Source organism: Scyliorhinus canicula, chromosome 5 (assembly GCF_902713615.1).
Source record: "Scyliorhinus canicula chromosome 5, sScyCan1.1, whole genome shotgun sequence".
Lineage (NCBI taxonomy): Eukaryota > Metazoa > Chordata > Chondrichthyes > Carcharhiniformes > Scyliorhinidae > Scyliorhinus > Scyliorhinus canicula.
The window spans coordinates 117,698,123-117,720,526 of record NC_052150.1 but is presented as its reverse complement, the minus strand read 5'-3'; the positions used below and the strand labels follow the sequence as shown (position 1 = coordinate 117,720,526).

Below are 22,404 nucleotides of genomic sequence, written 5' to 3'. Positions count from 1 at the left end.
TATTTAATAAGCGAAGAGGGGACTCAGTAGTGTGCATACCTTTGCCACACTGCGTTGTTAACCTTATTATAATTACACAACTCTTTCCTGGGGCTTTTCTTTGCCTGGTTGAAGCTGAAAGAAGAAAACTTATTTTTAAGAGCATCCACCTCACTGAGGAGGCTTCAGGACAATCCATATCCACCAACCTGCTTGAAAACTCTGCTCATATTTTGACAGCTCTGGCAAATTTACCACAGCAGTTGAGATAATCCACAATATCCTAAAACAATCAACAGCATTCTCAATAAAACTCATAACATTTTCAAACAAGTCACTTCACCCTTAACAAAAGTCAATTCACCCTATGTCTCAATGTTAGCAGATTGTTGAAAAAATTTCAAGATCCAGATCTGGAACTGCATTATCCCCAAAAACTAATCGGTTCTTTCTTGGGTCACACCCCGTGCACCATGTTTTGTTGCAATCCAACCATTAGTGGTTGAGATACATTGATTGCAGACAAATAGATTAGCAAATGGGCAAAAACATAACCTCCACTCCCACTTTCAATAACAGATAATTAGATCAATGGAGTATGAGATACTAAAACCCCAAAATGCCCAAATCGTCCCATAACTTGAGTACTGTGTTCACTTTTGGTCAAGACATGAGGGAAACAATTAAATCATGAGGGTAGTTAAGACAAGCCACAGCTCCTCAGCATCAAAGAATTGAGTAACAAGGAAGGACTGGAGAAACTGGACATCTTTTAGTCTTGTAAAGGGAAAACTTGGAAGAATAATTATAGAATTATACAAGAAGCACTACTTTGAGATACACCAGGATAGTAAAACAAGAGATGTAGATTCAAATTGGTGAAAATAAAGTGTATGACAGATCCTAGGAAAAGCAACTTCACACAAAGAATGATCAACACATGGAATGGTGTTCAGGATAGGTTAGTGGAAGTGAAAACCTTAGATTAATTCAGAATATATTGGGGAGTTGGGAGCAAATTATTTCAATGGATCACCTGGCTTCCATGTGACTTGAAGTTGACAATCTAGCACATAGAGAACTCTAGCACCACTTCAGAACTGAGTTCTCAATAAGCAGTTTTCTCTTCATTCATCGTTTATCCCTTGCCCCTCCACAGCTTCTCCAGAGAATAGAAAATATCAGTTATATGTTAATGCAGGACTTTGTGGTTTCAGTTAATTTGTTTCTTGTACTTGGGGTAAAGAAAAAGTTTTCACTGGGCTTAAAGCTATAAATTGCTTTGGAATTCATAATATATATTTATCTAATTAATCTATGTTGTCTTTTATTTCACCTTTCTTTCCATTCCTAATAATTGCAGAAAACGTGGAAAGGGTTCGCTACCACGTTCTAGATTTAGCTTATCTGGCCGGAATCAGGACTATATTGGTGGTTACAAGTTAGTCATTTCTACATTTTCTGGAGTTGAACGTAAATTTGGACTTTATTTACCACGATTTTCGTCATCCAATCCACAATGATCCTGTGATTCTAAAGCTAGAGCAAAAATGTAAAGACTTTCTGTGGCCTTGGGTAGTGAAGGTATGAGGCAACACATTTTAGTTTACAGCTCTTTGACAGCTATTAACATGTGAGATGCTTTTATTTTTGTGATTTGATGCAAAACTGGTTAATTGGTACAGATTGCACAATTGCATGAATTGTTTCTGTTTTGTGATTTATTAAAAAAAGCTTCACTTTTACCTCTTGATGTTTTATGCATATTCATGTGAATAGTGAGCTGTTTGAAAAGACCGAGTTGCTGATTTAATGTAGAGTACGGTCGAGTTTAGAATTATTTGGTTTAGTATAGGGTTAACATATGCTCAACAGAAATTATGATGTTTCAAATAAATATCCATTTTAATCAGTGGAAATTTTGAAATTTTAACTGTAATGTAGAGATGATTTGATTGTATTTGAACAAGGAATTGTTCTAACACTGACCAGTATTGTTGAGCTGTGGAATCTGCATTTTATTGAAATTTGCAGTTTGATTACTTGAGAATGAACCACGAGAACACCAAATATAGCCAATCAGTTCAATTTATTAAATGTGAAGGAATGTTCACTGTTAAATTGAAAGCGAAGTTGCTGAAGTCATTTGTGAAAATTGTGATGGACCGCAATCATTTAAACATTCCAGTTATGTTTGAAGTTGGTTTAACTGTTATTTGGGTATACATAAACACATAAAATTAACATGTTGCAGAATTTATTCAGCTGTTTATGAACTTGTCTGCTGGTGATAAAATAGCACCCTGTTATCTAATATATTATTTGTAGATATAATATACTACATGAGAAATGCAAGGATTGCTGTTTGCTTCAAATCCGATTCAAAATCCTCATAGCTAACATGTCCAATACTTGTGCGTAATTCAATTTTAGGATCTAAAAGATACTTACCAGAAGTATATTTTTCTACTGCACACATTAGAAAATCCAGTCATGACATTCCATTCCAAAACCTCCAGACGTAAATTTTGATCAAAATATAATGACTTGTCAAAACGGATCCTGAACAATATATTCTTACCCATTTTGTATTAATTTTAGTTCTCTGCACAGACCAGGTTAAATGCTATGCATTTCTATTATCGAAGCTTCTCAGCATTTAAGGCTTGAATCGCATTTCTTAGTTAACTTATATGTGATATAAAGAAGGGCCAAATTTTGCTTGAGTGGACATCCCTTAGACTCACATTTGGCCATAAATGGTCCATAGATTTTTGCCCAGCAAGGTGCTATCTGCAGAATATTCAAAGGCTCTCTAAGATGATGTCTTGTAGGAGATTCAAAGACTCTCTAAGTGGCTGGAATCTGTGTGAGTAGGTCAAGCAACTGTGCACATCCTTAAACAATCAGATTACAGGATTGTGAATGAACCTATTCTAACTGCAATAGAGGTCTTGAGATCAAGACCATACGTTTCCCCATGACCTCCCCGAAATATGAACTTCCCTTAACAAGGAGAGCCCCAGCTTTTATAAAATCCCTGGCCTGGGTGCAGGTCGGGGAAGGAAACCCTTTGGGGAGTGGAGGAGTTTTGGAATTGTATTGTAATAAACCTTGTTCGTTAATTTCTACTATTGTCTGTGCGCTCTGCTTACCACGGATTCAACACTGGTGATGAGGATTCAGTTGAGCTGCCGTTGACACTGTGCAACGCATACACACGGTCCACCTCTGCTAGGCTTTGGGAGGCCCCACTACTAACTGCCAAAATGCCGCATATAGGAAAGCTGTAACCTTTCAATGCAGGTGCAGACGATTGGGGCAATACATGGAACGCATGAAATATCTTTTTCAAACAATGCGATGAGAGACAAACTGTGGCATTGCTAATGGCTTGTGGAGGGCCTACCTACAGTGTGGTAAAGAACCTGACTCACCTGGATCCTGTCGTTCACCACCCTAGTGATCCTAGTGGGGGAGCATTTAGATCCAAAATCACTGCTCATCGTGCGTCGTTTCTGGTCCCACATGGTTGCTCAGGCCCAGGCCGAGTCGGTGAGTGACTTCCTGGCCAACCTCGGAAATTTGGCTGAGACCTGCGAATTTGGAGCGACATTGAATGAGACTCTGGAACCTCTTGGTGTGTGGACTCCGCAATGCCACCCTGAACCGCAAATTACTAGCTGAGGCCCACCTGGACCTGCAACGCACGGTGGAGATAGCCAGCTCCAGAGAAAGTGTCGACAAAGGGTCCAGGAACTCCAAGGACTGGTGGCACTCAGTCTGAGATGCCACAGCAAGCACCAATCACATTCAGCTTGAACTAAGGAAGACGGTCCACAACAGTGGGACACCTGCTAGAGGCTGGGAACGCCGCTGGACATTCTACCCCGACCATGAGGAACAGGAATAGGCCCACCGACCATCTGGGGATGCAACAGGCCGCAGAGATCATGAGGCCCCAGGAGGATCTACCCGACCACCGACCCGCCAGGCATGACCGCCCCTCGCGTGACAGGGCTTACTATGTGGAAGGCGCCGACAGCATCTACCGGTAGATACCCTGCATGGCCGCACCGAGAGTGGTGCCCATTCAGATCTCCCTACAAATTAATGAACACCCCATCTGCATGGAACTCGACACTGGGACGGCAGTGACAGTACAGTCACTGTACGTTCGACCGCATTTGGTCCGGCCTTCAATCACTGACCCTGTTGGACACCAACGCAAGGCTGGCCACATATACGGGGAACCACTGGCAATAGCACTTCCAACAGTTTTGGTTGAGTATGGTCAATAGACTTCAAACCTTCCTCTGGCGGTAGTCCCCAGGAGTGGTCCGAGCTTGTTGGGGCATGACTGGTTATGCCACCTGTGGTTAGATTGGCAGAAAGTGTGCCGCATGAAGGGGTTCTGGCAAGGTTTCCTTCAGTGTTCCAGGATGGCTTGGGCACCATAAAAAGGGCTGTGGCTCAAATAAGTGTTGACCTGATGGCTCAACCACACTACGTCCATGACCGACCTGTCCCGTACACCTTACGATCGTTGACGCTGAATTGGACCAGATGGAGAATTTGGGCATCATATGCCTGGTGGAATTCTCCGACAGGGCGGTGCCGGTTGTCCTGCAGATCAGTGCATTTGTGTGTTGACTATAAAATGACGGTCAACTGTGTGTCTCAACTAGACCATTGTCCAGTCCCTCGGATCGAGAATTTTGAACGAAGCTCAGCGGAGGTTGCACGTTTATGAAACTCGATATGAGTCATGCTTACCTCCAGTTGGTCCTGGTCCTTGGGTCCAGATGCTTCCTAACCGTGAGCATGCATAGGGGGCTATATGAATACACCCAGCTGCCCTTTGAAGTTTCCTCTGAGTGCACAATATTCCGCATGCGCATAATGGAGAACATCCTGCGTGGTCTACCTCAAGTGGCGGTCTAACTAGACAACATCCTGATCACGGGCACGTCCAACTAGGAGCACCTACAAAACCTGACCGAGATGCTGATGCGTTTTGAGGAAGCCAATGTCTGCCTTTGGCAGGAGAAATGTGTCTTCAACGTTGCCGAAGTAACTTACCTCGGCTATCGCGTAGACTGCTAAGGCTTGCACCCAGTGATGAAAAGGTACAGGCAATTTACCAGGCTCCCATGTCAGGTGGTCCAACGGAACTCCGACCGTTCCTGGGCCTGGTGAATTACTTTGGCACTTCCCTCCCAAACCTGGCCACTACCCTAGCACCCCCCTCCCAACAGCTCACCTCATCAAGACTGCTCACCCACTTCAACCCGTCACGACCACTCCTGTTGACCTGCGACATTTCTCCGTATGGAGCCAGGGCCATGCTGGCCCAAACCATGGACAACAGATCTGAACGTCCCATCACCCTCGCCTCAAGAATGTTGGCCGATGCAGAAAAGCGATATGCTCAAATCAAGAATGAGGGTTTGGCTGTCGTGTTTGGGGTCAAGAAATTATTTATTTATTTGTTTTTTTAAATTTAGAGTACCCAATTCATTGCCCCAATTAAGGGGCAATTTAATGTGGCCAATCCACTTACCCTGCACATCTTTGGATTGTGGAGGTGAGACCCATGCAGACATGAGAAGAATGTCAGGGTCAAGAATTTTATTCAAATATGTCTACTTGCATCGCTTCACCGTTCTCGCGGACCACAAGTCCCTCCTAGGGCTCTTCAAGGAAGATTGAGCAATTCTCCCCCCATTGCTTCCGCCACATCTAGCAAGGCATTGGTGCTCGCAGCATATGACTGTGTTTCGGAACACCGCCCTGAGGCCAAGGTTTCCCACGCCGACGTGTTAAGCCGTCTGCCTCTGCCGACCAGGCCAGCTACACTAGTGGCACCACCGAGGTCATTGCCACAATCCATTTTATGGACGTTACCAGTCACGCATCTACTGGTGTCCCCAAACTGATCCTCAGCTAACCCGCTTCTGCCATCTGGTGCAGTATGGGGCTCAGCACAAGGCTTCACTGCAGGACCTGAAGGCCACACTACAAGGATGCAGGAGCTTAGAATAGAAGACTACATGCTCCTTTGAGGGACCCACGTGGTACTCCCTGAACGTAGATGTGGCCCGGTCCTGATGGACCTCCATAATGGACACCCAGGCATGTTGAAGATGAAAATGTGAGCTCGCAGCTACGTTTGGTGGCCCAGCATTGACGTGAACATAGATTGGGTGGCCCAGTGCTGCGCTCAGTGTCAGGCACACCAGAAGTTGCCTCCAGCAATGCCCCTCCACCTGTGGGAATGTCCGGGTCGTTCATGGTCTCCTCCATATAGACTTTGCGGGTCTCTTTTCAGTGTGAAATGTTCCTTGCCCTTGTCAAGTGGATGGAGGTCCCCACAGGCGACGATGGCCCGGGCCACCATAGAGAAACTCTGGCACATTTTCAGCATGCATGGCATATCCAAGGTGCTGGTATCAAACAATTGTACGGCTTTTACGAGTACGGAATTTGCGGCATTCGTGTCTGCCAATGGGATCTATCACGTGAGCACCGCCCAATACCACCCGGCTTCGAATAGGTTGGCCGAGCAGATAGTGTAAACTTTAAAGCTCGGAATGAAAAAGCAGACATCGGGTTCCTAGGAGACCCGCTTAGCAAGGTTGTCATTCTGCTACCGGTCAACTTCACATGCCGTGATGGGCATTGCGCCAGGCATGATGTTGATGGGTCACTGCCTCCGCACCGGTTTGAGTCTCGTCTTCCCGGATATTGGCAGGAAAGTCTGCAACGTTGAGGACCGAACCGAGGTGGACGCAGGCCGCCGCACGGGTACACCCCAAGAGACGCGGTACACGTCCGGAATCGTGGCGATGAGGCCGCTTGGATCACGGGCGTTGTGTTGTCGAAAATGGGTCTGGTTTCCTATCAAATACGGATATAGGGCTGTGAGTCGAATTGCTTCGTGGACCACCTCCGAAGCCGCGTGACAGGTACTCCAACCGTTCTGACCATTGATTCAGACGTCCCAGTTGTGCCATCCTCACCGCTGCCCTGCCGCCGTCGCCTCCAGCTGTCGAGGATCCAGAGGTTATATTTGAGGACACAAAGATGCTGGATGAAGAACCGCCTTGCTCTGATTCGGAAACCGAGATGGATGTTCTAGGAGGGACCGTCGGAGGTGCCCATGTCAGCTCTCATGGCTGCATCAAAAATGCCGCCGCTGCACAAAAGCCCGTTTCACAAATGCCGCTCCCGGGTCTCCTGACGCTGCAAGGTCTGCGTCTGAGCGCCATCTATAGGCGAAGTGGTCAAAATGCCTGCCGCACTTACCCAGGGATGTGGACATTGCTCCGTACTAAGGAGGGAAGAAGTGTTATACCCCAATAGAGGTCCCAGGATCATCCCATATATTTTCCCATGACCTCCCGGGAATATGAACTTCCCGTATAAGGGGGTGGGGCTTCCCCTTAACAAGGAGAACCCTATCTTATATAAACACCCCAGCCTGGGAGAAGGGTGGGGAAAGAAACCCTTAAGGGAGTGTAGGAGTTTGAGAATTGTATTGTAATAAACCTGGGCCTGGATTCTCCCCTACCCGGTGGGGCGGGTGGTCCCGGCGTACCGGAGTGGCGAGAACTACTCCGGCGTCGGGCCTCCCCACAGGTGTGGAATTCTCCGCACCTTTAGGGGCTAGGCCCATGCCAGAGTGGATCCCGCTCCGCCGACCGGCGCAAACGGCCTTTGGCGACCCGGCCGGCCGAAAGGCCTTTGTCGGCCGGCTTGAGTCCGTGCATGCGCCGGAGCGTCAACGGCCGCTGACGTCACCGCGGCGCATGCGCGGTGGAGGGGGTCTCTTCCGCCTCCGCCATGGTGGAGGCCGTGATGGCGGCGGAAGAAAAAGAGTGCCCCCACGGCACAAACCCACCCGCCGATCAGTGGGCCCCGATCGCGGGCCAGGCCACCGTGGGGGCACCCCTCGGGATCAGATCGCCCCGCGCCCCCCCCAGGACCCGCTCGTGCCGCCTGCTCCCGCCAGCACCAGAGGTGGTTTAAACCACGTCGGCGGGAGAGGCCTGACAGCGGCGGGACTTTGGCCCATCGCGGGCCGGAGAATCGCCGCGGGGGGCACACCGACTGGCGCGGCGTGATTCCTGCCCCCGTCGATTCCTGGGAAAATTCTGCCCCTTGTTCGTTCATTTCTACTATCGTCAACGCGTGGGCTTACCGCGCATTCTACAGACCCATTGTCCCACTGATTTCATTGCTAGGGAACCGGGAGATGAAGCAAATGACATGGTCTCGCTCCTGATGACATTGGGCAAAATTTGTGCCAATTGCCATGTTTGAAAGGATGATAGCATGATTGTTGTCCTGTTCAGGGTGGGCTGATCGTGATGCTATCTATGCTTAACTCTAATTTGGCACAGTGCCTGGCATTTTGGACTTCACATAGGTCCTGTTAACATCCTACCTTGAATGCACACAGTTGATCATGTTGATTCCCCCCACCAGCAGCACCATTTAAAGGGCTTGTCGTGCAAATTTCAGCTGAACTGTTTTTGACTTTGCTGCAGCATTAATCAGTACTGTGTTGTTGGAGGAGTTCACACGTTCTTTTACTCAGAAGAGAGTAGTGTGGAATTGAAAGGCTACTGAACTCCCTAAGTGATGAAGGTTACGGATAGGTTCTCTTGGGCCTCAGCATGACACAGAGGTGGAGCAGAAGTAACAGAGGAAAAACTGTTCTCAGAAGAGATGGAAGGCTCATGACAGAATGCCAGACCCACCTAAGGTCTTCCAGGACAACATTTCTCCTACTTCAACCTCAGTCAGCAATATCTGCAGCAACCATAATCGTAATCTGATTGGGTATAGTCAGCATGAATACAAATGGGAAATCATGTTTGACAAACCTTTTGGAGTTTTTTGAAGATGTTACTAACAAAATTGATAAAAGAGAGTCGATGGATGCAGTATATTTGGATTTTCAGAAGGCTTTTGATAAAGTCCCCCACAGGAGATTAATTAGAAAATAAAAGCATATTGCAAAGGAGGCGACATACTCTCATGGATTGAGGATTGGCCTCACAGGTGGAAAACAGAGTAGAAATAAACAGGTCATTCATGCATTGGCAGGCTGTGGCTAGTGGGGTACTACAACGATCAGAACTTGGGACCCAGCTGTTCACAATATATATATATATATATATATCAATGATTTGGATGTGGGGACCAAATGTGATAATTCCCTGTTTACGGATGATACAAAGCTAGGTGGGAATGTGTGCTGTGAGCAAGATATTAAAGCAGCTACAGGATGATTTGGACACACTTAGTGACTGGACAGGAACATGGCAGATGGAATATAATGTGGAAAAATATGAGGTAATACATTCTGGTGGAAGGAACGGATGTGCAGAGTATTTTCTAAATGGTAAGAAATCAGAAAGTGTAAATGGACAAAGGGACCTGTGGTCCTTGTCCAGAAGTCACTGAGGGCTAGCAAGCAGGTGCAGCAAGCTATTAGGAAGGCTCATGGAACGTTAACTTTTATCGCAAGAGAATTTGAGTACAAGAGTAGTGGGGTCTTGCTTCAATTGTACAGGAACTTGATGAGATTGCTCTGGGAGTACTGTGAGCAGTTTCATCAAAGCCATCCAGTCTCAGAGGGTAATAGCCCAAACGTCGTGGGAAATTCTTGCAGTCAGTGTGTGGCAACTTACGAGGGGTTTCCCCATTGCATCTTTTTTTTGGGTGGGGGGGGGGGGGGTGGTTTCTGAGGTACAACCGCCTGAAAGTTTGGGCCATTAACTATAGTTGGTACATTGTGCATGATTATGGGGTGACGGTGAAGTGGGATTTCAGAAGATCTCTGAATTCGTAATTCTGTATGACAGCTGCAATAGTCTTAGTGACCATTGCACCAATAAGGCAAAGCCATTTTCTCCAAGGAGCTGGTGACATGAAGCTGTGCCTGTCCCCAACCAGTCTTTTGCTGCTTCCCGCAGTTACATACCACGTTGTCCTGTACAAAGGTGGATAGAATACCGGTCAGTGTTGCAATGTATTTGTGGCTGTCCTAGCTAGAAGCATGTCAAAACTGAGATGTACGTATGAGGCTTGAAGTGGTGGTACGTTTGTGAGGCTGAGGTACAACAAATCAATGCTAGGCATGAGTTCTGGTTGCGAGAGATTGATGATGGGTTTTTAGTGCTTTTCGTAGTATGTTAAATTGGTGCTGCGGTGGGTAAGAGATGTTTTTTGATGATGCATTCACTGAACTTGGACACTCATATGAAGTCATGGAACTTTTCCCCCACTGTAGCCAGATCCCTGGGGTCAGACCCCTGGCATTCCATGACTACTAGTTTCTATCCTAAATGTATGTCTGGAGGATTGTCTGAGTGTGCATAAGGATTACTTTTCTTTTCCTTTCCACTTCCTGTACTATGGCCTCCAGCATGAATCTGAAATCCCCGTGTCTGTGTGGGTTTCCTCTGGGTGCTCCAGTTTAGGGGCTGGTTTAGCACACTGGGCTAAATCACTGGATTTTAAAGCAGACCAAGGCAGACCAGCAGCACGGTTCAATTCCCATACCAGCCTCCCCGAACAGGCGCCGGAATGTGGCGACTAGGGGCTTTTCACAGTAACTTCATTGAAGCCTACTTGTGACAAGCGATTTTCATTTCATTTCATTTCCTCCCACAGTCCAAAGATGTACAGGTTAGGTGGATTGGTTATGCTAAATTGCCCCTTGTGTACAAAAAAGGACAGGCGGGGATAGGGCAGAGGTGTGGGGATAGGGTGGAGGTGTGGGCTTGGGTAGGGTGCTCTTTCCAAGGGCCAGTACAGACTCGATTGTCCAATGGCCTCCTTCTGCAATGTAAATGCTATGAAAACCTGGAAGCCATCTCTCTGATTTGCTGTCTTGCTCCTGCTGCTTCAAAAGATCGTAAGAAATAAGAGTACCAGTAGTCCATTAGGGCCATCAAGCCTGCTCTACTATTCAAAGAGATATTGGCTGATCTAATTGTGACCTTGGGCGAAATTCTCCCCTACCCAGCGGGCTGGGGGGTCCCGGCGTAGTGGTGTGGCGCCAACCACTCCGGCGTCGGGCCTCCCCATAGGTGCGGAATTCTCCGCACCTTTAGGGGCTAGGCCCGCGCCGGAGTGGCTCCCGCTCCGCCGATGGTACCCAAACTGGCGCCAACGGCCTTTGGCGCTACATCGCCCGGTATCGGGGCTGGCCGAAAGGCCTTCGCTGGTCCGCGCATGCGCTGGAGCGTCAGCGGCCGCTAATGTCACCACCGGCGCATGCGTGGTAGAGGGGGTCTCTTCCGCCTCCGCCATGGTGGAGGCCGTGGCGGCGGCGGAAGAAAAAGAGTGCCCCCACGGCACTGGCCCTCCCGCCAATCGGTGGGCCCCGATCGCGGGCTAGGCCACCGTGTGTCACCCCTGGGGTCCGATCGCCCCGTACCCCCCGGGGGCCCGCTCGCGCCGCCTATCCCGCCGGCACAGAGGTGGTTTAAACCACGTCGGCGGGAGAGGCCTGTCAGCGGCGGTACTTCGGCCCATCGTGGGCCAGAGAATTGCCGCGGGGTGTGATTCCCGCTCCCGCCGATTCCCGGGTGGCAGAAAATTCCAGCCACGGCGGGGGCAGGATTTACGCCGGCCCCGGGCGATTCCCCGACCCTGCGGGGGGCTGGACAATTCCGCCCTTTATCTCCACTTCTCTTACCCTCCCTCGTAACCCTTAACTGCCGCATCGATCAAAAATCTTATCACATTTAATATGGCCCAGCCTCCTCTGCTTACTGGGAAACAGACTAATGACCCTCTCAGAGAAGAAACGTCTTCTCATTTAAGTCCTAAATGAGAACACCCTTATTTTAAACTATGCTGTCAGTTCTAGGTTTGCACAGTAAGAGGTCTTACAACACCAGGTTAAAGTCCAACATGTTTCAATTCACTAGCGTTCGGAGCACTGCTCCTTCCTCAGGTGAATGAAGAGGTAGGTTCCAGAAACATATATATATATATATATATATATATAGACAAAGTCAAAAATGCAAGACGATACTTAGAATGCGAGCATTTGCAAGTAATTAAGTCTTTACAGATCCAGAGAGAGGGGTAATCCCAGGTTAAAGAGGTGTGAATTGTCTCAAGCTAGGACAGTTGGTAGGATTTTGCAAGCCCAGGCCAGATGGTGGGGGTGCCCTGTCAAGCCTTCTCAGAGTCTTTTATCTTTCAATAAATCACCTCTCATTCTTCTAAACTCCAATGAGTATAAGATCCAACCTGCTTCATATTTGCTCATAAGGCAACCACTTCATCCCAGGCATTAGCCGAGTGAACCTTCTCTGAACTGCTTCCAACTCAAGTATATCCTTCCTTAAATAAGGAAATCAAAATTGTACATAGTCCTCCATGTATTCACCAGTGCCTTTTACAGTTGTACAGACGTCCCAACTTTAATACTCCATACCCTTTGCAATAAAAGCCAACATTCTATTAGCTCCCAACCTACTAGCTGTACCTGCATGCTAACACTTTGTGATTTTTTAAATGATTCATGCACAAGGACATCAGGATCACTCTGTACTGTAGCATTCTGCAATTTATCCATTTAAAAATTTCCTGTTTTTCTATTTTTTCCGTCAAAGTGGACCTCACATTTTTCCACATTTATATGCCACATCTTCCAGCATTGATCCCTGTGGTGCTCCACTAGTCACAATTTGGAAGGCTGTAAATGATCCAATTATACCAAATCTGTGTTTGCTGTTGGTTAGCCAGTCACTCTGTCATGCTAATATGTCACTCCTGACACCATGGGCGGGATTCTCCATTGGCCACGCCGAAATACGACACGCGATTGGGCGAAGAATAGGTTCCGAAGTCAAATTCGCGGCTGGCGCCGATTTGATACCATTTTCCGTCACCTCAACAGTGCCGTCAAATGCGTACCGGAATGCACGAACAGTAAACACAGTTTGCATATCATTAGTATTCTCCGGGGCCTCTGCGATTCTCCTCTTTTGATGGACTGCGTTCCCAACAGTGCAGTTCACTTGTGCTTTCAAAAATCATGAAACAGGTGTCATGGCTAATGAGGGAGAAGGAGAGGAGGTAGGATGCGGAGAGGAATGACGGTGGGCTGCCGGGCTGCACATTGGCTGGGGTGGGGGGTCATTGCCAGAGCCGGGTTGAGGGAGTACGGGGGGGGTAAACAGGTCGAGTGGACGGGGTGACCCCCCCATGGGACAGGGGCAGTGCCCAGGCACAGACCACCGTTACCGCAGTCATCTTGCTACACACCCCACTGACCGCTCACCTTGGCCCTTGGTTCTGCAGAGTCAGCCGTATGAGTGCCCCCACCCTCCGCCACACTCCCCAGCATATCCAGTAGCCCCTATAGGGGCTGAAAAGCATACCCCTGGCGAGGGCAGTGCAAGCCGATGGTTTGCCTGGCATCAGGGACTGGCGCCAGTGCCAGAGGCCCCCACAGTGCCGGCCACCGACAGGGCCAGGGTGCGGGGATGGGGGTAGGGTGGGTGACATAGAACAGTACAGCACAGAACAGGCCCTTCGGCCCTCGATGTTGTGCCGAGCAATGATCACCCTACTCAAACCCACGTATCCACCCTTTACCCGGAACCCAACAACACCCCCTTAACCTTACTTTTTAGGACACTACGGGCAATTTAGCATGGCCAATCCACCTAACCCGCACATCTTTGGACTGTGGGAGGAACCCGGAACACCCGGAGGAAACCCACGCACACACGGGGAGGACGTGCAGACAGTGACCCAGCCGGGAATCGAACCTGGGACCTGGGGGGGTGGGGGTGAAGGTGGGGGTGAGGGGGGGGGGTGAGGGGGGGGGGGGGAGGGTGGGGTGAGGGGCTGACACACATTCCGTGGGGAACCACAACTAAACGGGGTCTCACTTCCTCACCTGTGGCCGAACACCCCCTCAGCGACCTGCCTTTCATCCGGGCTGCTAACCACATCCAGGACCCTCTACTCTGCCATGGTTAGGGGCCGCAGGCCCGGCAGTCCCAGCAGTTGTGCATGGCCTTCTCCTGGAGGGCGGGGGTGGGGACACGACAGACGACGATATTGCAACAGGCAACGATATTGTGCGAGACAGTTTGATGCATGCAGCCCAGGGAGTGGTTATTGGTGGCAGTGGCTAGGGCACCCAGCCATGGCAGCCGGTTTGGGTGCCGGCATGTGGTGCAGAGTGGGGGTTTGCCCACCCTCTGGGTGGGGGGGTTAGGGTTACGGGTATGTAGGACAGGGGTTAGTGCCAGGGGCAGAGTCCTGCCTATTCACCCTGGCCACACTGAGGAGGTTATGCATTTTTTTTCAGCATTGCTTGCCGATGTTTCCCACGGCACTCACGGTCTCTACCACCTACACCCTGACACGGCGGCGGCTTGCAGCCTCTTTCCCGGGCCAGGGTCGTCATCCTCTCCTCAACGAAGAGGGTCTTCAGTTCAGCATCGTCAAATAAGGGGCTTCTCTCCTCACTGCCATCTTGTTGGCAGGGATGGAGTGTGTGGAGAGTGAAGTGTGTGTATGCTGTGCAGCTTGTCAACTGGTGAATCTATCGTGTTCCATGTGGCGCCGGTGCTAGCCCCTGAACAGGAGTGGAATCGGTCCAGGTGCTGCACCAGTTTTGCTGTCGTGAATGTCCATGAATTCTGCGTCGGCGTCAGACTTAGTCTCAGAAACAGAGAATCCCACCCCATAACTCTCATCTTGTTGAGTAACCTTTTACATGGCACCTTCTCTGATGCCTTACGGAAATTCAAATAAGATACCAAAAAAATACACCACTGGTTTCCTTTAGCCACCATGCTGTGGCACCAAGGGTGTGAAATAATCAGTTAAACACGATTATTCTTTCACAAAACCTTTTGAACTCTCCTGATTGTATTATGATTTTCTAAATAACCATCTATTAGTTTCTTAAAATTGGATTCTAGCATTTTCCCATTCACCGATGTTAGGCTAATTGGCCTATAATTTCCTGCTTTCTGAATCCCTCCTTTTTTGAATAAAAGTGCTATATTTGCATTTTTCCAATTCCCTGGGATCTTTCTACAATCTAGTGAATTTTAGAAGATTCCAGAAATGAATCCAATATCTCTCCATCCACTTATTTGAAGACATGGGGATGCAGGTCGTCTGGCCCAGGGGACTTGTCAGCCTTTAGTCCCATTAGTTTTCTTCATACCTTTTTGAAATTCTTTCTTCCCTTTTGCCTCGTTTTTTTTCTATTCTTAGGATGCTTCCACTGTGCAAATAAAAAAGTTTAAATTCTCCGTCATTTCCTTGTTTTCCATTAATAATTCTTCAGTATTATCCTCCAAAGTCTGTTTTTATATTTCTTTCTTGTTTCCTCAAATACTCGTCATTTCTTATTTCATTTAGCTGCCTTTATTGATTTCGATATTTTTGCCAATCTTCTGGTCTACCACTAATCATCACAATGTTATAAATATTTTCTTTCAGTTTGATATTATCTTTAATTTCACTAGTTAGCCACAGATGCTCCATTCTTCTCGGGGTTTTTCTCAATTAAAAAATCTTTGTTCTAAAGTATCTTCTTAAATGTCTGCCACCGCTTCTCTCTCATTATGCCTTCTAATCTATTTTCCCAATTCACTTTAGCCTACTCTGTCTTCAGACTCTTGTAATTGCCTTCATTTAAGTTTAAGGCTCTAAATTCTAGGGGCTAGTTTAGCTCACTGGGCTAAATCGCTAGCTTTTAAAGCAGACCAAGCAGGCCAGCAGCACGGTTCGATTCCCATACCAGCCTCCCTGAACAGGCGCCGGAATGTGGTGACTAGGGGCTTTTCACAGTAACTTCATTGAAGCCTACTCATGACAGTAAGTGATTTTCATTTCATTTAAACCCACATTTCTCACCCGCAAACTGAATATGAAATTCTATAATTTTATGATCACTGAGGATCCTTTGCTATGAGGTCATCAAATAATCAGTCTCATTACATATCATATTACATAAAGTAGCCTGCTGCCTGGTTGGTTACAGAGCATCTTGTTCGAGAAATTGTTCCATTTACATTCCATGAACTTGACTCCCAAGCTACCTTTGACAAATATTATTTATCCAATATGTATGATTGAATTGCCCATTATTATAACAATCCCTTTCTTACAAACCAATATTATTTATTGATTTATAATCTATCCTGCACTGTGGCTACTGTTTGGAGGCTTATAATCTACACCCACCAGTGACCTCCTTTGCTAATTTCTAACTTCACTAACTGATTCTACATCTTTATCTTCTGAACCAAGATCATTTCTCACTCCTGCCTTGTTATTCATTACAGAGCTTTTTCTTTCTGTTATTACAATCTCAATTGGTGTTAACACTGAATGGGAAGGTCCCAGACTGAAACTCAAGTTTTACTTTTTCGTTTAAAAAAACAGGAGAGTCATAAGACTGCCATGAGTTTTGAACAATAAGAAAAAGCATTTATTAAACAGGAAACGTTTGACCAGAATACCTCTTCACTCCCACAGCTCTTCACAAATATATACGGATTATTATACATTATCACTGCAATGAAGTTACTGTGAAAAGCCCCTAGTCGCCACATTCCGGCATCTGTTCAGGTTCACGGAGGGAGAATTCCGAATTCTCAGCTGGTACAGGAATTGAACCCATGCTGCTGGTCTTGTACTGCATCATAAACCAGCTGTCTAGCCCACTGAGCTATACCAGTCCCTATAATGTTCTCAATAAATTAAAGTCCCTGTAACCTAACAGGCTACCTGTGGTCAGACAACACCCAACTCTGAAATCCAGTGGCATGCCCCCTCAATCGGTCTTCTGTAGATTTTTCCTCAAAGTCCCCCCAGATGATTGTCACACGAGTATTTAGAAACTTCTCTGTCCAAAAGACAAATCTTCTTCCCGCAGTGCTTTCCCTCAGTTTTCACAAGGATCCACCTCCAGGTTTTTCAACACCTTTCAGTATTCCTTTGTCTTCAATTGCCACATGCATCCAAACTTCCACACAAACTGTCAAGTATTCAGTCCTCTTACAGCTTTTCTCCAGCCAACCTGATCAGTTTTGCTGGTCTCGGGTCTGACTTTAATTTCAATGAACAGTACCCCGTTCCAATTACAGTTCCTCTTTACTTCAATCTTCCTAGAAACTTCTCTTCATTCTCTAATTTCTAGAACTAGCTGTGTTTTACTCTCTGGAACTTGGATTATTGTGCATTACTCCATTATAAGGCTTTTCTGCTTTCAGTGGGGCTGTTCAATCTCTAGCTTCCTGGCTCCAACTGCCATTTGAGTTCAGTTAAACATAGAAAGGGTTTATTTCTTAAATGTGGCCCCGGTTGCTGCTCATTCTTTCTTCCATCACAAACTCTTTCTCTGTACAAGAGAGTTAACTGAAACCAAAACCCCCATACAAGCAAAGCCCTTTGTCCAACTAGAGTTGTACTCTTTACCATGTAAATCTACACCTTATTTCTAACATCCAGCAATACAAATACACTTAAAACTACCTCTGCTTCCTGATACTCTTATTCCAAAGTGTCAAATTCCCTTGAATATTCAGATCCCACTTTTAGTCACCTTGTAGCTATGTCTCCATAATGGCTACAGCATTTATTTCTGATTTATTTCTATTTGTGCTATACCACATGCATTCAGATAAACAGCTGTTAATCCTGTCATATTTCTCTCTACTCTGATCTTATTTTATGGTTGTTCATTCCTGTTGCCATTATTTGTGTGGCAATCCTGCGCTATTCCCTCATTCTTTCTCCTTAAATCTTCAAATTTCCCCTCGTGAGGACACTAGTCCCAGCATAGTTCAGGGTCGGGTTTCTCAGTTTGGGAGAGATTATGTTCTCCCACCGGAGCTGAATCGTACCTGATTTGGCTCACGCTGGGAGCGCAAATCAGGAAGGTGACTCCTCATCCTCAGCCATGCAAATTTCTGCATGATGAGGATTGCGTGGATTTCCCCAGGGAATCCCACTATATGGCTGCAATTTTGAGCCTGATAACGAGGGCTGGCAGTTGGCCCCTTGCAACACTATTAATAATAATGTTTATTAGTGTCACAAGTAGACTCACATTGACACTGTAAAGAAGTTACTGTGAAAATACCTTAGTCACCACCCTACGGCGCCTGTTCGGGCACACAGAGGGAGAATTCAGAATGTTCAAATCACCTAACAAGCACGTCTTTCGGGACATTCCCCTGCCCCCTGGGTTGTTCTGGGTCACCCCCCCCCCCCCCCCCCCGCAGTATGGGGGTGACGAGAACCCCCTCCCTGGCCCACCAGAGATCCACTAATTAACACGATCCCCCATTAGAGAACCCCATATCTGGATGCCCCCTAGTCTTTTTTACTCTATTGAATGGCCCACTATACTATGATGGTGTGATCAGTTTTCTCATCCTCAAACATGTTGGACAAGTGAAAAGGCTGAAGTTCCTCGAGTGCTGTCTTCTGGAACATACCTGACTGTTATGGGCCAGGGTTTAAAAACTCCAAAGTGTATTATGAAGTTCACCTGATCTATAGCATTTTGTTGAATTTGGCTAGGATGAGCTCAAGAGCCTTCCCTTCAGGTGTGATTCAATAGTCTTCCTAGACACTAATCAAAATAAGCTTTATTCTAAGAACTTAGTTAACATTTATCTAAACACACAGCTAGACTTTTTATCAATTGCAAATATAAAGACACCCCACAGCTACAGTAATCTCTGCATAACACTTAATGAACCACTTAATTAACACTTAATTGTTCCAATTGAAAAACAAAATCCCCAAAACCCCTTTTCACGGGCGTGGCCCAGCACTCTGCATTCTCACTTGAATAAGACTGGCTTTTCCTGAGATTCTGACCCCGTCTCACCAGCAGGTTTAAGCACTTCCGGAAAACAAACTATATCTTGTTACCAAAACAGCAGGATGGCTATAATCAATGTTTTTTTTTACTGGAACAGATATTTAAAATTAGTCCACAGCAGCCAAATGTGAAAGTGAAACAAAAAACGTCACACAGCCACAGCTCAGATCCACCCACAAAATGATATCACTGAAACCATGTGATAAGACAAAAACCAAAGGACACTCCCATGGCACGGACTTACTCCCAATCACATCCTGCTGTCCCTGATGACAGACAAAATCTGAAGTATCTAACCTGGAACAGTGGGTCCAGAATGATTAGAGATGGGCAAAAAATGCTGGCTTAGCGAGTGCCAGCCATATCTCATGAAATAATATATTAAAAAAGGTAACTCTTCCCCACCCTGATGCATTGCAGAGTTTAACTCCAGCTTGTTAACGTTGAGCTGAAGCTCCTTGAACTAAAGGCACTTCCTGCTGATGTGGTTGCCCTGAATGGCACACCAGCTCCCCTATGATACAGCTGCAACACATCATCTGCCCTGCCATCTAGGTTTAGAAATATCACTCAAAAAGGTAATCTGTCATTATACTAAAATCCAACGGATACTGGCTCAAACTGTACAACCTTTCCTCATACGATAAACCGCACTGCAGGTATCAGTCAAGTTAACCTTCTCTGAACTGCTTCTAATTCATTTATATCCTTTCTTAAATAAAGAGACGAACACTGTATGCATATTCCAGATGTGGTCTCACCAGTGTTGAAGAATAGCAATCAAAGTGCTGTAGAATTTTTAAAAAATGTATAAAGCAAGTTTTGTCTGTAAGAAAAAATATGCATCTATAGAATTGAATCTGATCTTGCATCAGCCACATAAAATCAAGTTTAATTTGAACAGGAAACAGTTTCTGTGAGATGGGCTAAAATTGAACTTTTTAAAGCAGATTTACGTGCCACATGCTGGTAAATATGAATGCTCAAACTGCGGACTGGTATGCAGATGATAACAGGAAAATTGAATTGTTTTTAGTGTTTTGGGGATAATAAAACTCCCACTTCAATGGGAATTGCTACCAAACCACATAAGAACACGATTCTTTGAGAAAATATGAATTTATTCAAATGAGGTCTCCAATGCTGGACTTAAATGAAGAAGGCAGAAATGTACAAAGACAATAAAGGAGACAGACTTGTTCTAGGATTGTTTATTTTAAATTTTTCCTAGTATTTTCATGCAATAGTTTAATAAATATGGAACAGCAATGCTCATACAGTACAACCATTCATAATGTGCATTACCAGTGTGAAAACGCCACATTTGAAATTCTTGGCTCAGTCTTGCACAGTGTAGCTCACGACATCTGCACATCATCATATCTGGCGTCAAATGGGTTTAATAGATCTATGCCATACATGCATATGAATTACAAGCTTGAACATTGGCTTCTAGTCAATAAATACAACTAACTAGTTAAAAGGCATCAATGAATGCATTATGCAATTTCAGTATTTATGACACTCATTTAACACAGAATTGAGCAGTAATTTTCATAATGCTATGTTCCTTTTAAACACACTTTACATATTGTTCAACATACTAGAAGTGTGAAACAGTAAAACTAATATTAGCAGCTTTTCATCATAAATGGCACTTTACACTGGCATATCTTAGTTTAGTATCATTGGGTTGGCAAGATGGGTACAGATATTGTTTTACAGCTGTACAGCCAATTCAACAACATTTTCCTCCTCAGCATCTGCCCGGTTAGCCCGGATCTCCACCAGGGTCCTAGCAAAACGAGCCCATTCATCACTGTGAGGGATTGCCAATTGCTGTGAATGAGAAGGAAGTGGAATTACATCATCTGTTCAACAAAAATAGTTCCTAACTCTCAATCCTGAAGCTTTCAAAAAGATAACTCATCTCGTTACATTTGTACGGTGACTGTATTCATACATTTCATTTTACATTTTAAAAAAAAATTATTGGTCAAGTTTACTTTCATTCACATGTTGCATATATTAGGATTCACTATGGAAATATGGACAGAATAAACTAACGGGGTAAAGGCTCAAATATTTATTTGGTAATATAACAGGATATCAAAGTTTTAAATCACCAGCCTGCAGTAAATATCATTTAACCATTACAAGAGCCATTAACTGTGTAACATATCATTGGGCGTTCCTGTCGAGCATATCAAAAGCATTTTGTATTGTTTTAATAGTTAGATTTAACATGTTGTTTCATCTCAAGAATTTAGCTAAAACCATAAGAGTCTTCTTTCAGCTTGCTGTAAATGTCACGTGGCACTGGCTTGGCCAGTCTCAACCCATTTCAAATGGATGTGGGCTTGCAGCACAAATCTATTTATAATTTGGCACAAATTGGCAATCCAATTCAAATAGACACCACAAGGGTGGTTAGTGCGGAAAATGAAAGCAACACTGGTACAATATAGACTGTTGTGGTAAATAGGGCTAAATTTTCTATCACTGGGAAGCAGTGAGCAACAAAAAAAACCTTCTCTTGCAAAAAAAAGTTGTGTGATTCATTATCAAGTTTATGCTGCAGTGGAATTTGAGGCACTAACTCCTGTTCATGATATTCAACAGCTCAGTCAAACATGATAGCAAATGGAGAACTATTGTAAACAGAAGGTACTTCCACCATATTGCCTTAATAGCATTCTCATCAGAATTCATATATTGTTCTTCGGCAAAAATTAAAAAATGTGTTAGATACACACACTGGTATATATGCAATAATATAAAAAGCAAACCCAGTTAAAACTGCTTTTAAAGGTAGAGCACTGAGCAAACTACTGTTTGTGTATTATAATAATAATAATCTTTATTGTCACAAGTAGGCTTACATTAACACTGCAATGAAGTTACTGTGAAAATCCCCTAGTCGCCACATTCCGGCACCTGTTCGGGTACATAATTTGAACATTCTGAATTCTCACTCTATCTAACAGCAGGTCTTTCGGGACTTGTGGGAGGAAACCGTAGACACGGGGAGAACATGCAGACTCCACACAGATAGTGGCCCAAGCCGGGAGTCGAACCTGGGACCCTGGAGCTGTGAAGCAACAGTGCTAACCACTGTGCTACCACGTATGAGCCTTTATAGTGAATATTACAGCCAAACCAGATGCCATCCTCTGTTTTAAATGTATTTTACAAACATGTTTCAAAACAGGTTATAGCAAATAAACACCCCGGGAAACATACTTCCCAGCAATCAATTATACAGTCTGTTCAAAATGTTTCCCTTTTTTCACTCCCTGTGACAAACAGTTGCTCAAACACGGTCACAAACATCCCACTTTTTCTCAAAACCCTCTGTAGAGCCCCTTAAATCATACTTTATCTTCTCCAACCGCATCTTCTCCAACCACAGGTCACCCAACCAATCCCCGACCGCCACTCCAGCAAAATGCGCCGCCATGCAATCAGAGATGAAGGCCACAATATCGGCCTTCCTCCTCTTCATCAGCTCTGGGTTCTCT

The 22,404-nt window shown here is 45.6% G+C and overlaps 2 protein-coding genes across 7 annotated transcripts in view; one reads left to right on the top strand and one right to left on the bottom strand.

Annotated features, from left to right (window-relative positions):
- The window catches only part of LOC119966204 (calcium-binding mitochondrial carrier protein Aralar2), a 413,059-nt gene extending 410,887 nt beyond the window's left edge, over positions 1-2,172 (top strand). Inside the window, exon 19 of one of the 4 annotated variants that reach the window (XM_038797538.1) lies at positions 1,343-2,172. In XM_038797538.1, the coding sequence (XP_038653466.1) occupies positions 1,343-1,502 (160 nt within the window). In that variant the 3' untranslated portion in view covers positions 1,503-2,172. The remainder of the gene's footprint in view (positions 1-1,342) is intronic. The other 3 variants (XM_038797535.1, XM_038797537.1, XM_038797536.1) reach the window with 3 other exon arrangements.
- A 17,932-nt stretch (positions 2,173-20,104) lies between these two features.
- Positions 20,105-22,404, bottom strand: part of LOC119966203 (cytoplasmic dynein 1 intermediate chain 1) — a 377,588-nt gene continuing 375,288 nt past the window's right edge. For all 3 annotated transcript variants that reach the window (XM_038797532.1, XM_038797534.1, XM_038797533.1), the window contains exon 17: positions 20,105-20,722. In XM_038797532.1, coding sequence (XP_038653460.1) covers positions 20,603-20,722 — 120 coding nt within the window. In that variant the 3' untranslated portion in view covers positions 20,105-20,602. The remainder of the gene's footprint in view (positions 20,723-22,404) is intronic.